The 12,817-nt window shown below is 35.4% G+C and overlaps 1 protein-coding gene across 2 annotated transcripts in view; it reads right to left on the reverse strand.

The window, feature by feature from the left end:
* The window catches only part of LOC106181304 (uncharacterized), a 28,359-nt gene that overhangs the window by 4,617 nt on the left and 10,925 nt on the right, over positions 1 to 12,817 (reverse strand). The window contains exons 3-10 of one of the 2 annotated variants that reach the window (XM_013565636.3): positions 11,819 to 11,913; positions 5,994 to 6,069; positions 2,992 to 3,056; positions 2,309 to 2,433; positions 1,632 to 1,781; positions 1,328 to 1,413; positions 799 to 949; positions 244 to 416 (exon numbers count right to left, since the gene is read on the reverse strand). In XM_013565636.3, the coding sequence (XP_013421090.2) occupies positions 244 to 416; positions 799 to 949; positions 1,328 to 1,413; positions 1,632 to 1,781; positions 2,309 to 2,433; positions 2,992 to 3,056; positions 5,994 to 6,069; positions 11,819 to 11,913 (921 nt within the window). Of the gene's footprint in view, positions 1 to 243; positions 417 to 798; positions 950 to 1,327; positions 1,414 to 1,631; positions 1,782 to 2,308; positions 2,434 to 2,991; positions 3,057 to 5,993; positions 6,070 to 9,826; positions 9,903 to 11,818; positions 11,914 to 12,817 lie in introns of both variants that reach the window. The other variant, XM_013565637.3, reaches the window with a different exon arrangement.

Here is a 12,817-nt window from a genome sequence, read left to right on the forward strand (position 1 = left end):
GTAGGAAAATATGATGCCTAGGCCAATGATATTTTTGACTCCCAAAAAGTTGGAAATCTGCCCTTATTAATTTGCTCATTCATTTGCTGGCCCAGAGGCTAAATCCAGACCTTCACATATGTAGCTTTACCTTCATGTTCCAAGAACATTATGATCATCGTAATAATTCCATACAAATGCATTTAAGAAGTAATAATCTTTCTTACATTATTATCTATTACAATACTTATCCTGCCCACTTACATAAACTGGAGGTAGTTTGAAACCAGGGCAGTAGTGTTTTGTTAACTGCACGCTATTCTTTGCATAGTCAGCGTGACTGTAGGCTGGAATATGAAACAACTGGCAGATCTGGAATATTGACGACCGCACCACAGACTTCACAATTGAACGTGTCAGTAACACCACTGGGAAACCTAAAACAGAGGGAAGCACATTTTATTGGAAATTTGGGACACATACTTCAATGTGTCAGCATTTATAGAGACTGGAAACATCTAATAAGTCTATTTGAATGAGCATTTTTGATTTGGTAATCATTAACTAATTACAGGAAAGAACTTAAACATAACTAAAACCATTCTGGCAGTTTCCCAACACAAAAACTCCCATCTTCTAATAGATACCAGTACCCTTTCCAATTCCTACCATCGCTGCAGCATTAGAGGACACACACACACACACACACACACACACACACACACACACACACACACACACACACACACACACACACACACACACACACACACACACACACACACACACACACGCACGGTATTTCAACATTCCTAATACCTATTAATATTCTGGCTAGCGCCATGATAACAATACTGTTCACACTGGTGTTGTCTGTGGTCTGCTCTAGGAGTGCTGACACAATGGAGTGTTGACCCACGGTACGATGTCTGGCTACCACCACACCAAATGCTACACTGCCTGTGACTACCTGCATACAACACAACAAGGCAAAAAAAAAAATAAATAAATAAAATAGACATGGTTATCATTATAAATACAGACTTTCCTATTATTCTTGTTGATATGGTTCTGTGCAATTAGACAAAATTTAGAGTAAACTTGTCTAGTATTAAGGGTGAACCTTTATTAAGTGATATGAACAATTAAGGCAACTTTTTATACATTTAAGTTTTGAGATCAACCATTCAGATGTTTTAGAAAACCTGATGACATACAGCATAAAAGAGTGGTGATTACTGGATTACCCAACATAAATAATTTGAAAAATAACCTATAATATCATGACATGAGTAACTAAAAAAGACAAAATAAACTATCCAACATGACTCTTTAAAGCATATCTTACCGTGTCAGCAAAGGAGAGTGTGGGAGGATCTGACCTTGGATGAATTGCTAGGAGCACCATGAAGAATACAAAACTCTGCAGGATCACTGGAAGAATAAGGTTATGTGTTGACATCTGACACAACAGTAAATCATAGTCATTCATGGATACCACCATGTATAACTTTTGACATAAAAATAACAAAGCTAAAATGTATAAAAATAGGGATGGAAAAAAAACAAAACAAAGTGAGTTAGGGAAATAGAAAGTTTTTTTTTATTTACAGCATGCCACTGAAAACCAATAAAAATACTCAAAGACTTACCATGTGGAGCGTATCCAATGTAGTGATCCAGATAATCATCAGTTTGTACGAATATTGAGAGTAGGAGCACCCCAACCGTCCCCCCAACCACTATATCTGCTGGACTGTGAACTCCTAGGTAGAACCTGCTGAACATCACCGAGAATGACCCTGAAACACAGTATGATACAGTTAGTAAAAATAATAAATAAATAAAAAAGATGAACTTGAAAGTATCCAAAACATCCACTGAGAGAAACCTGTAGTTTTCATACAAAGAATGCATATATACCTCTATACTAAATCATAAATGGCTGATATCAAAACAGATTGTTTGTTATGATATCTGTATGTTCATATAAGAGTCAGCAAAATCCTGCCCGTGGTGACAAAATGCAACAATCCCCAACTTTTGTCATAAAAGAGTGGGGATAATGATTCATAAAACAGAATTGCGAGCATGAAGTTTGAACTACCACAGTAGTGTCTTAGAACTGAGGGTCAGTTGAATATATTGGCAATATTACAGAGCAACTAAATGAGGCTCAGTGGAGTGATGTGGTATAGCCTTTATATTGCAAAGGTACAAAACAGTCCAAAGAAGTTCAGCTGGGTGAAATGGTAACTTATTTATTTACAGATTGCAATGATGCAGAACAACACAATGAGGCTCAGTAGGGTGAAGTGGTAATACTTACAGAATGCAATGATGCAGAACAACACAATGAGGCTCAGTGGGGTGAAGTGGTAGTGAACATAGCAGTAAATCCAGATGTACCAGGGTAACACTACACCCAGGATGGAATGAAGACTGGGCATGGCCCTGAAAGAAAAATGTCAAAATGATATTTTTCTATGTTAGCAGTTTTTCTTGCATTGAAGGAGCATTTTGGAAAATTTATGTAATCATAATCAACAAGTATTCCAGTCTCAGATATTTTTGTATGACCATTATCATCGAGTTCCAAACTCACAAATAACCTTTAAATATCTTCTTCAAATCACTCTCCTTGGCTTAAACTGAATGATGACCTATTACATAGTCCATGTAGACACAATGTTATCATACAAATACATTTTTGATCAGAGGTAATAACACCATTACACTAAAAGAATGTGACATGTCTATAATACATCACTGCAGCCTACCATAAAAACAGGGAGAAAAAGAAAAAGACAAAATAACAAAAATCATTTGTTTTCAACAATATATGTATCATAATGTTCAAAGAACCCTAATATACAATAATTTTTGTACTAGGTAACCCATTTCAACCTAGTTCGATGTTATTCATTTATTAACGTTATTCAGTTATGCACATATTCCACAGAGTTATAGAGAAAAAAAAATGAAAGTAAACAAATTGTCAAGCTCACTTACCAGTCATATGCTTGTTCAAGGACTTGCACAGGAGGATGTGGCGGCCGGGGCAATCTCAGCAAGTTCTGAAAATTTGTTAGAAAAAGTCATTAAAATCTTGAGATACTTAATTCTAAGACATAAAAGAGAAGTTGCATTTACAAATTTGGATAAAAGTTCTGTCAGAATGAAAAGAATTCAAGTAGTTACTGTGACACAATGTAGAAAAAAAAAAACAACTTTCATTAAAAACTTTATTTATTCTATAATTTAAAATTTTTAATATTTTTAAAAAAAATTAATAAACTTATTCAGCTTTCTATAGATTAAAATGTTTACAGCTAAAAATATCAATAACTCATATCAATCAATATTAAAAGATAAATTTCAGTGTGTGCGTGTGTGTGTGTGTGTTTGCAAGTTGCAGTAAAATATAGTACTTCATTCCCACACATCTATTTTGAACAAATCACTTTCATTATTCCTTTTTGAGATGTTTATATTAGTATTCAGCAATTTTTTCATCAACACCCAATTTTCACCTATATTGCTAATCACATTAAACTGTTGTAATATTTACCATCATCATTAATGTTATAATTGATTTTTCTCTTTTTTTTTTCAATTAAAATCAGGGAAATCATATTCAGCCAGCATTAAAACTCTAAAAAACATCAAGTCCCAAAAGCCTTTTTTGGTTTCTTTTATTACTTTTTACTTATTATTATTATTATTATTATTATTATTATTAGTCAACAGAATAGGACTTGAAAAGAAATGAACACCAGCAGAACTAAGTGCAAACAAAGTATTTGTGCATTGGCAGAACTTCAGCCAAGACTCATTTACTCTATGTATGTTACAGCAAAAAATGCTTTATCCTGTACTTTGTCATGCAAATTGATCATTAGACACTCGTCATAATACTTCATGTGCTTGATACCATGCCATTTATACTTTACAGAGCCAGCCTATCACCTAAAGTCAGGGCCAAGGATTTGCTGATAGCAAACTATAAATCAGAGAAATCTGCACCTGAAAGGGCTATTCTTAGTCTAGAAAATAAAGTTACAAATTTCGAGGCACACATGAAATCAAGCTTGGAGGATATAATACTTATGAATATCAAGTCATATCTATGTTCTTCAAGAAGTATCTTTTCTTTTTCAATAATGATCTGCTGTTTTTGTCTCTCAACAATTGCCTTGAATTGATACCACTTTTACATATATTGATTTTAGTATCACAATACAGTCTCAAATTTGGGGGAAAATAAGAGAATACTGAGGCATTTCTTGTAGCATTCTTTCTGTTGTGCTTAGTATAATCAGCAGCATGTTGGGCTATCAAACTATTGAATAATATAATAAATGAATTAGAAAATTTCCTAGAAGACAGATTTAACAGATACCTCCTTTGATCAACTCTACCATGTTGATAAATATGTGAGCATAGAAAAAGTTGATCAAGAAATTCATGTCAATTTAATAATGCAGTTGCACACAACTGAAAATACATAAGGATCCCCCAGAGTTTCTAAATACTGAGAGACCCCAACCTCTCCCCATCATACTGCATGGGCTTTCTGTCATTGGGACCATTCCCACAGATATTTGGATAGCTCTATCTCCCTGGGGAGTCTAACTAAATTGCTATCAACTCAACTGGCTTAAATGTCTGTCAAGCCTAGTAAAACTGTTAGGTGGTAATTATCTTTACCTCCTAGCTGACTTGGTAGGCGTGACAGACATTCACGCCCCGGTTAGTTGATAGCAATTTAGTGAGACTCCCCAGGGAATTAGTCCGATCCAGATGGATCAATCTAGGTATGGAAACCAAGTCAGTAGATGGGGTATGAAGATTTACTTAATGTGGTGTATGGCAACGTCTGGATCTTTTCAATGGGCAGAAATTACCAATCTTTCAGGTACAAGATTTTAGAATCCTAAAAATGATATTTCTATTTAGCATTTGTGACGATTTTACTGCACAGAATAGAACTACGGCCTAGGATAGCCTGCTTTTCAATTCTGTTGCTAGCAATCAATAGTTAAGTTGTAATTTAAAGAAACTATGGCTTAAAAATACAGTATCTGTAAAATTCAGCTCTCCCTTTGAAAAGATGCAAGTCATTACAGTATATAAACCAAGTCTCTGTCAGGTCTCTGAACCTTAAACCATGAGCTATGAAGAAGGATCATGCCTACTGAAGGAAGTGATACTATAAGCAGAGTAAACCTGTGCATTAGGCTACAAACTAACAGTGCATTCACTGTCAAAACTAGATTACATGCAAATTGCTCTCACACAAATCTCAATAGAAGGCTCGCCTGCAGCTCATGTATCATTTCTGTGAGTTCATATAATAAATGTGCCTTTGGAATGTCTTCATGCCACATGTCATACGTTGACTGAATTGTTCATGAAAACACACCATTATTTCAAGGTAGCATGGCATTCTTAATATGATCTATGGCTTTTTGTCTTCAAGCAGCAAAATGGTTCAGTGTTGGCAGTTGCATAAATCAATGTGAGAAGGCATAATATAAAAGTTGAAAAACTATGTGCACAGAAATGTTGTGGCATAATTCAAGTTTGCTGAGGTCCTTTTCACACCAAGCAGTACATCTTATACTGCACATACACTTTAGTTTCATTTCATTAAAAGCAATAAATTGGTTATTACTATTTTCATTATTTTATTTTCATTCATTTTTTTATTATAATTATTTTATCATTTATTTATTAAATATATACCCTAACTCTATTTTAAATTTTTTCTAATCTTTGTCTTGCAACTGCTTCTCAAATGTGATTTCCAATACATTCAATTATATTTCCAAGTCTGCCCACACTGGATAAGAAACCAATTAAAAATGCCAACACTGGGTAAGAAACATCAATTAAAAAAACACCTACTTCTACCAAGCAGGGAATTACAAACATACGTAAAAAGTGAATCAGGAAGGAAACCACTCAGTGCCAGGTGCAAACAGACACACAGCTCAAAACAGAGTACATACTTTTCCAACCGATGCCAAGTAAAACCCTGTGGACATGTAGAGGGTAAACAAACGTCCTAAGCGTGCATCAATAATCCTACAATAAACAAACAAAAAAATTGTACAATATATCAGTCAGTATAGTAGAACCATTGAAGGTGGATACACCATGGCCCTAGCATTGTAGGACCAGTTACTGGTGGAAAAGGGGGGGGTGGGTACTCCCCCCTCCCTCTTTAATCCCTAGGAAAATTCCATTGATGCAAACTTCAATAAATATCAATTTTCTCCAAATTTGCCCTCCACCTCCCTATAATAACATCTTGGTTCAGGCAGTTTGGGCCATGCAGCAAGTTATCCACTCAGAAATGTTTCCTAGAAAACATGCAAAATTGGAAGGATAGCATTTTAAGAAGAAAAATAAATGTTAAGGGTTCCACCTCGAGTTTTACAGTCCTAACAGCATATAATGGTGTTTCACAAGCACATGATCATTGGTGCCGAAGGTCGGGGGGGGGGGGGGGGGGGGGGGGAGACAGGGGGACAGGGGGATGGCAGCATTATGATTGAACACAAGGTGCTGCCTATAACAACTTTTCACAAAATGCTTAAAAAAAAAAAAAAAAAAAAAAAAAACACTGGACACTGATTCACAACTGGATAGTGCCTCTTTGAAGAAAAACTTCATTATATCTGAGGAAAAATATAAATCATACTCGAAAGGTATAAAACATTGCCTTGACAAAATCATTTTGACTTGTTACAACTGTGTTAGCTGTGACAGCCATACAGAAAAAACATTACATCATTTCAATACACCCAGATTATCATTCCCGTTTCTATAACAAAAAAAAAATAAAGCTTCTACAACACCCATGTTTGACATGAAAAATCCATCCAACTTTGTTGTTTAAGTTAACACTGCATTACCATGGCAGGTTATTGGCATAACAAATCTAAACTAGAGGATCAGAGAGGCGATACCACCTCCGGATATTGTACCACCAGCTGGAGTAAGCTCATTCGTATGGAAAACCAAAAAAAAAAAAAAAAAAAAAAGGGACACCACCTCCAGTCTTATGCTTAACAAGCTCTATAAAATGAAATCAACAAGAGTTCTCAAAATATTTAAAAAAAAAAAGAAAAAAAAAACTACATAACTAAAAATGGTCCAATCATGCAGATTTTGGAATTGACCTGTATTTTCCTAACATTGATCACTCCTGTGATTTTCTAGACAATAGACCTATTGGTTTTCCTTGAAATGTGTTATCATTGTTGCATCTGTAGTATGCTGACAAAAGAGTAAACCTTGGGCAACACTATGGGCATATCTCTGCTAGTTTTGAAGATATGAGGGGCAAGAAAATATGCAAAGTTAAGTTCTTGGTGAAAAAGTAGGTCAAAGGTCAATTTCAAAGTCACAGTATATGACTTCCTATTCAAGTTCAATAGTAACCATGGGAATTTCTTTGCCAATTTTGGAGATATAAATGCCAGAAAACATGCAAGGTGCAGTTCATCATAAAAAGTAGGTCAAAGCTCAATTTCAAGTTCATAGTTAGATTGCCAGTATATGACTTCCTATTCAAGTTCAACAGTAACTTTGGGTGTATCTCTGCCAGTTTTCGAGATATAAAGGATAGAAAATTTGCAGAGTTCAGTTCATGGTGAAAATTAGGTCAAAGGTCAATTTCAGGGTCACAGTTAGATTGCAAGTATATGACTTCCTAATCAAGTTCAATAGTAACTATGGTCGTATCTTTGCCAGTTTTGGAGATATGAAGATCAGAAAAATTGCAAAGTGCAGTTCATAATGAAAAGTAGGTCAAAGGTCAATTTCAAGGTCACAGTTAGATTGCAAGTATATGACTTCCTAATCAAGTTCAATAGTAACTATGGTCGTATCTTTGCCAGTTTTGGAGATATGAAGATCAGAAAAATTGCAAAGTGCAGTTCATAATGAAAAGTAGGTCAAAGGTCAATTTCAAGGTCACAGTTAGATTGCCAGTATATGACTTCCTGTTCAAGTTCAATAGGAACTATGGGCATATTTCTGCTAATTTTGGAGTAATTCACATTTTATTTTCACCACTGAATATTGCGTTGTACTTTTTTATATAGCGCAACGCCTAAACCATATCGAAAACAAAAACGTGGACACCACCTCCAGTATTGTGCTTGACAAGTCCTACAAATTGCAAAATTCAAAAGGTCTCTGGCATTTACGGTTCCAGAATTTGATAGAGTTTTCAGTTTCATATCTAATGGCCGCTTCTCCCATAAAAATGCACCTAATGACCCCAAACTCTCAAAGATGAAAGGAGACCCTGATTGTAACCCCTCACCATAATATGAGAGCTTAGGTCTGTGTAGTTTCTGAAAATTGGTACAAACAAATATTTTTTTGCAGAAAAGTCCCATTTTTAGAAAATTTTGGCCCGTTTGACCTTGAAATAGAGGTCAAAAGTCAAATCTCAGAGCATATTTGGAATCTACACATATGACTTTCGGTCAGACTTCTGTAGTAATTTTTCCCATAATTCCTTTGGTTTGGGAGATATTTAGCATTGAATTTTCCAAAATTTTGACATGGGTGCGCTTCAACGAGCGTCACGCCCAGGCCAAAGCACCAACTGAGACAAAAATACCAGGGGGTTCAAGTTGAGATTATATGTGACCTAAATCCAAGAGATGGGGACACGGGTCCTTGCGGTCTAGGAGGAGAAGCGGTAACGGTGACTTGTATCCCACGACACCCTGCGGAGCCAACGGAGCCGGCGGAGCTCACGGAGCCGGCGGAGCTTACGGAGCCGTACGAGACGGGTCGAGACTAAAACCATGAGTACCGCCAGCGTACACGCTGGTGGTACTAATTAATAATGTCAGGAAATAAAAGATTTCAGGATTTTCTCTGTGTTTCTTTGAGTTATTGAAATAATTAATTCATCAACTTGAACAGTAAAATTAATTTAGAAATATGCAGTGATGGGACTAGAATTATGTAATTATTTACAGTCATCAGTCATGTTTTTCATGCAATTTGGTTACTCCATATAAACTACAGTCATCTTTTGGGTTTAAAATCAATTTATGACAGATGAAGTCATCATCACAGGTTTCCTTCAGATTAATCATACAAATGGTTCAGAGCAGTTCATTTAGGTTACAGTACAAGTACCAGTCTCCATTTCAGTTTTGAATCTAGTTTTATTGATTGTGACGCCAAGCGAACTTCAAGTATCAACCCTATAAAGAACTACTGCTCCAGTGAATTTAGGTATTGATCAACTGGTATTTAAAACCAAGACCTTGTACTTGACTTCCAACCGAAAACCATTAGGCCCATTAATTAGTATCTGACATAAGTTATCTGTTGATAGATTTGTAAATACAGGGACTGAAATCTGAGAGCTTTCATATTTTTAATGCTCAATCAAAAGCCATTAAGATGCAGATTTATTTTACACAAAATATTTTAATGCCACAAATGTTCAGAAGATCTTTTCTCAGACACAGGAACTGATAGTACTTCAGATAAAATTTGTGACTTTGTGTTGGTTTTAACTAAGGATCACTTTACAAAATGTACTACATTTTCTAGTACTGCTACAATAGGTGGAATTCCGTGGTTAAATTAAATTCACTTTCAAAAGACATTTCCACCTCAACCTACTAAATGTATGCTGGACTTAAAGGGTCTTAATATCAGATAAAGTAATTCCCCTTTTCTAATATTATTCAGATATGAAGTGTGACTTGGTGCAAGATGATATAAGAGTTCTGTGACCTAGTAACCTTCCCTGAGGATGAGAAGTTTTTTTTTTTTTGACAATGTGAGTGTCACCAGTTACCTTCAGTGTACCGGCCACATGGAAAACCAGGGACATAAACAGGCATACCACACGCCCCAAACGTATATCTATTACCCTAGAGTGAAACAATAAAAATTAAACCATAAAACTGAAATATCCTGGAATGAAAAAAAATCTTTGTGTGCACCTTAAATCACCATTGGGTGATATTAAGCTGGCACACATTTACAGGTTCTTCAGTATGATTATATGCACTCTAAAACAATAACAGAAATAAAACAAGATCATCCTTTTATTTCTCATTCTCACTGTTCCCCACATGTTTACGGTAATGAGAATGATGTATTTTTCAATTCATGTATCAGCAATATGAGCTCGGAGAAGGTAAAGAGTGGATATCTGAAAACTGTTTTAAGCAAATTACATTATTATTTTTTCTCTGCAAGACCAAGCTGGTGCACTGCCTGAAACCACAAAGTTATATGAATTACTTTTCTTCCTCTTTTTTTTTGTGATTCATAAGATGATATGAGGATGTAATAATCTGTAGCCTTTTTTAATGTTTTCTTTCTTTTCTTTTCTTACAGTATCCTTTTGAGAAAACCAATCTGGCCTGAAACCAAAGAAAGAAAGCAGATATTATGCCAGAATGAAATATTTATAAAAATCTTCCCTAGTGAGCAGCAAATGAGAAGGGTAAATTCATATGAGAATCTTATCTATTTCCAGCTAGGTAGTAATTCCTTTCTCATTATCAACTCACTAAGGGACATCTCATCAATAGATTAGAGGAAATAGGACTGAGTACAAGCATTAAATATAAAAAAGAATAAATAATTATTCATAGGCTGAATCTGCTTACAGATGATTGTGTAAAATATAATAGTAAATATACTGTAAACATTTTAAACAAAATTTAAAAGAGGTGTTTAACAATATATAGCAGTAACTTCTTATAATAAGAAGGAAATGTTAAAACCATACAAAGAAGTGAAAGAGCTCTTCAACTTGTCATATAGATCCTAAAAAGAAAGAAAATATTATCCAGACACACTGTGTCGGTCTAAAAAAATTTCATACAGCAATAAGATGCCCTTTTTTTTTTACAAGACAACATATTTTGGAAGGATCTCTACTGAATAGATATAGACCACAATTATATAACAGAATTGTTTTTGCCTGCTTTGACAGGAAATGAACAACACATAACCAGACAGAGAGGGCATGGCAACTGAAGCCATCTCTACAGCCTGGCTGGACCCTTGGCACACAATGAGAGAGCACATTCAGAAAAGCAGACTAACATGTCCACAGATCAAATATGGCAACAATCTTGCAGCATAAACCATTTATAGACAATGAAAAGATTTCCTGGGGATTACACAATAAGCATTCAAGTGGGTCAGTCATATTTGATCCGAGGATCTGTTAGTCCACTGTTGTGAATGCAGCCAATGCGAGAGCGTTTTCAGAACAGTGGACATAGGCCCCATTCAGAATAAAGGACTAGCTAGTCCGCAGGTCAAATATGGCGGACCCACTTGAATACTTCCCCATGGGATATCTATTCAGTGTCTATTAGCGGATTAGACGGCAAGCCTTGTAGTGGGTCGCCATATTTGACCCACGGACTAGCTAGTCCACTATTCTGAATGGACCCTAACATATCCACGGATCAAATATGGTGACCTACAAAAAGACTCGCTGCTAATTCCCGATTAGACACTAAATATATTTCCTGCGGCGATTATGCAACAAAAATTCAACAGGATCAGCCATATTTGATCTGTTGATCTGCTGTTCTGTTTGCGCTCAGAAGCACACCGAATACCAAGCAATCTCATATGTTGAAGTTCTCCAATTAATTTGACAAATTGTTATTTGAGTTTAAGACACAGGTGCAAGTCAAAAGAATTCTTGTAGGACAATGTTAAAACAATTATCCTTAAGTCTGGCTTACATATTAAGGGAGCAGTTACACTTGACAAGGCATTTATTTTTTTCACTTCTGACTACAAGAGAATACCTTACCAAGTAAAAAGTAGGATCAATGGGGTGTAGAAATCTTCTGTGCCCAGGAAGCTTAGGAAATGCATCAATTTGTCTCTGAATGGGGTTCTGCATTTCTGAAATGATAAAAAGCCACTTCTTTGCAAGACTCCACTAAACATGACAATATTTTCATTTGTATTTTATTTAAAATATATCATTTTATATCCAATGTGCCTAATAAATGCAATTTTCATCATAATCATAACTGTTCTAATATTCAAATGAAAATCGAATAAAAATTAAAGTTTTTCTTGGAAACTTATGCATAGTGACTATTATAATATTTATTACTTAATTGTACTAAGTCAGACAAAAAAAAATGGAACAAAAAATTATCATGAAGAGTATCATGATAAGAGAAGCAAGTACTAGTAATTGGGCTGTCACAGCTTTAGATCGATTCAACTAGATCGACCTAACTCCCTGGGGATTTACGCTAAATAGCTGTCAGCCGAGCGCGCACTATAGTTAATTACCCCCTTACAGCTTTTAGTAGGTGGGACAGACATTTAAGCCAGCTAAGCTGACAGTAATCTAGTGAGACTCCCCACAGGGATAGATCAATCTAAAATCTGTGGGAATGGGGTCTAAGTGAAAAAATTAATGTGGTGGCCTAATCCGATATATGTTCTGGTAAGCTAAGTTATGCATGCAAAGTTTTGTAGCTTCATTGTTCTCCACTAAGTAGTGGGATGTAGACAAAAGACTTCAAAAGGTTCAACACCACTACCCATTTACATAACGACCATCTTTTAACAATACATAACCTGTTTAATTCAGTCATAAAAACAGACACCTTCACACAATTTACTAATGATTAGATTTATTGCCACCAAGAGATTTCAATGAATAATCAACAAAGCCTTCTTCCACTTTATCATTCACATGATTACATCCACTAGGAATTTTTATCAAGGAGATATTAATCAAAATATCCTCTGGAGCTAGACTCATAATACACCCAGCTGTTTGCTTTGA

The sequence above is a fragment of the Lingula anatina genome, chromosome 3 (assembly GCF_051362555.1).
Source record: "Lingula anatina isolate TDL-2025a chromosome 3, LinAna3.0, whole genome shotgun sequence".
NCBI classification, from domain to species: domain Eukaryota; kingdom Metazoa; phylum Brachiopoda; class Lingulata; order Lingulida; family Lingulidae; genus Lingula; species Lingula anatina.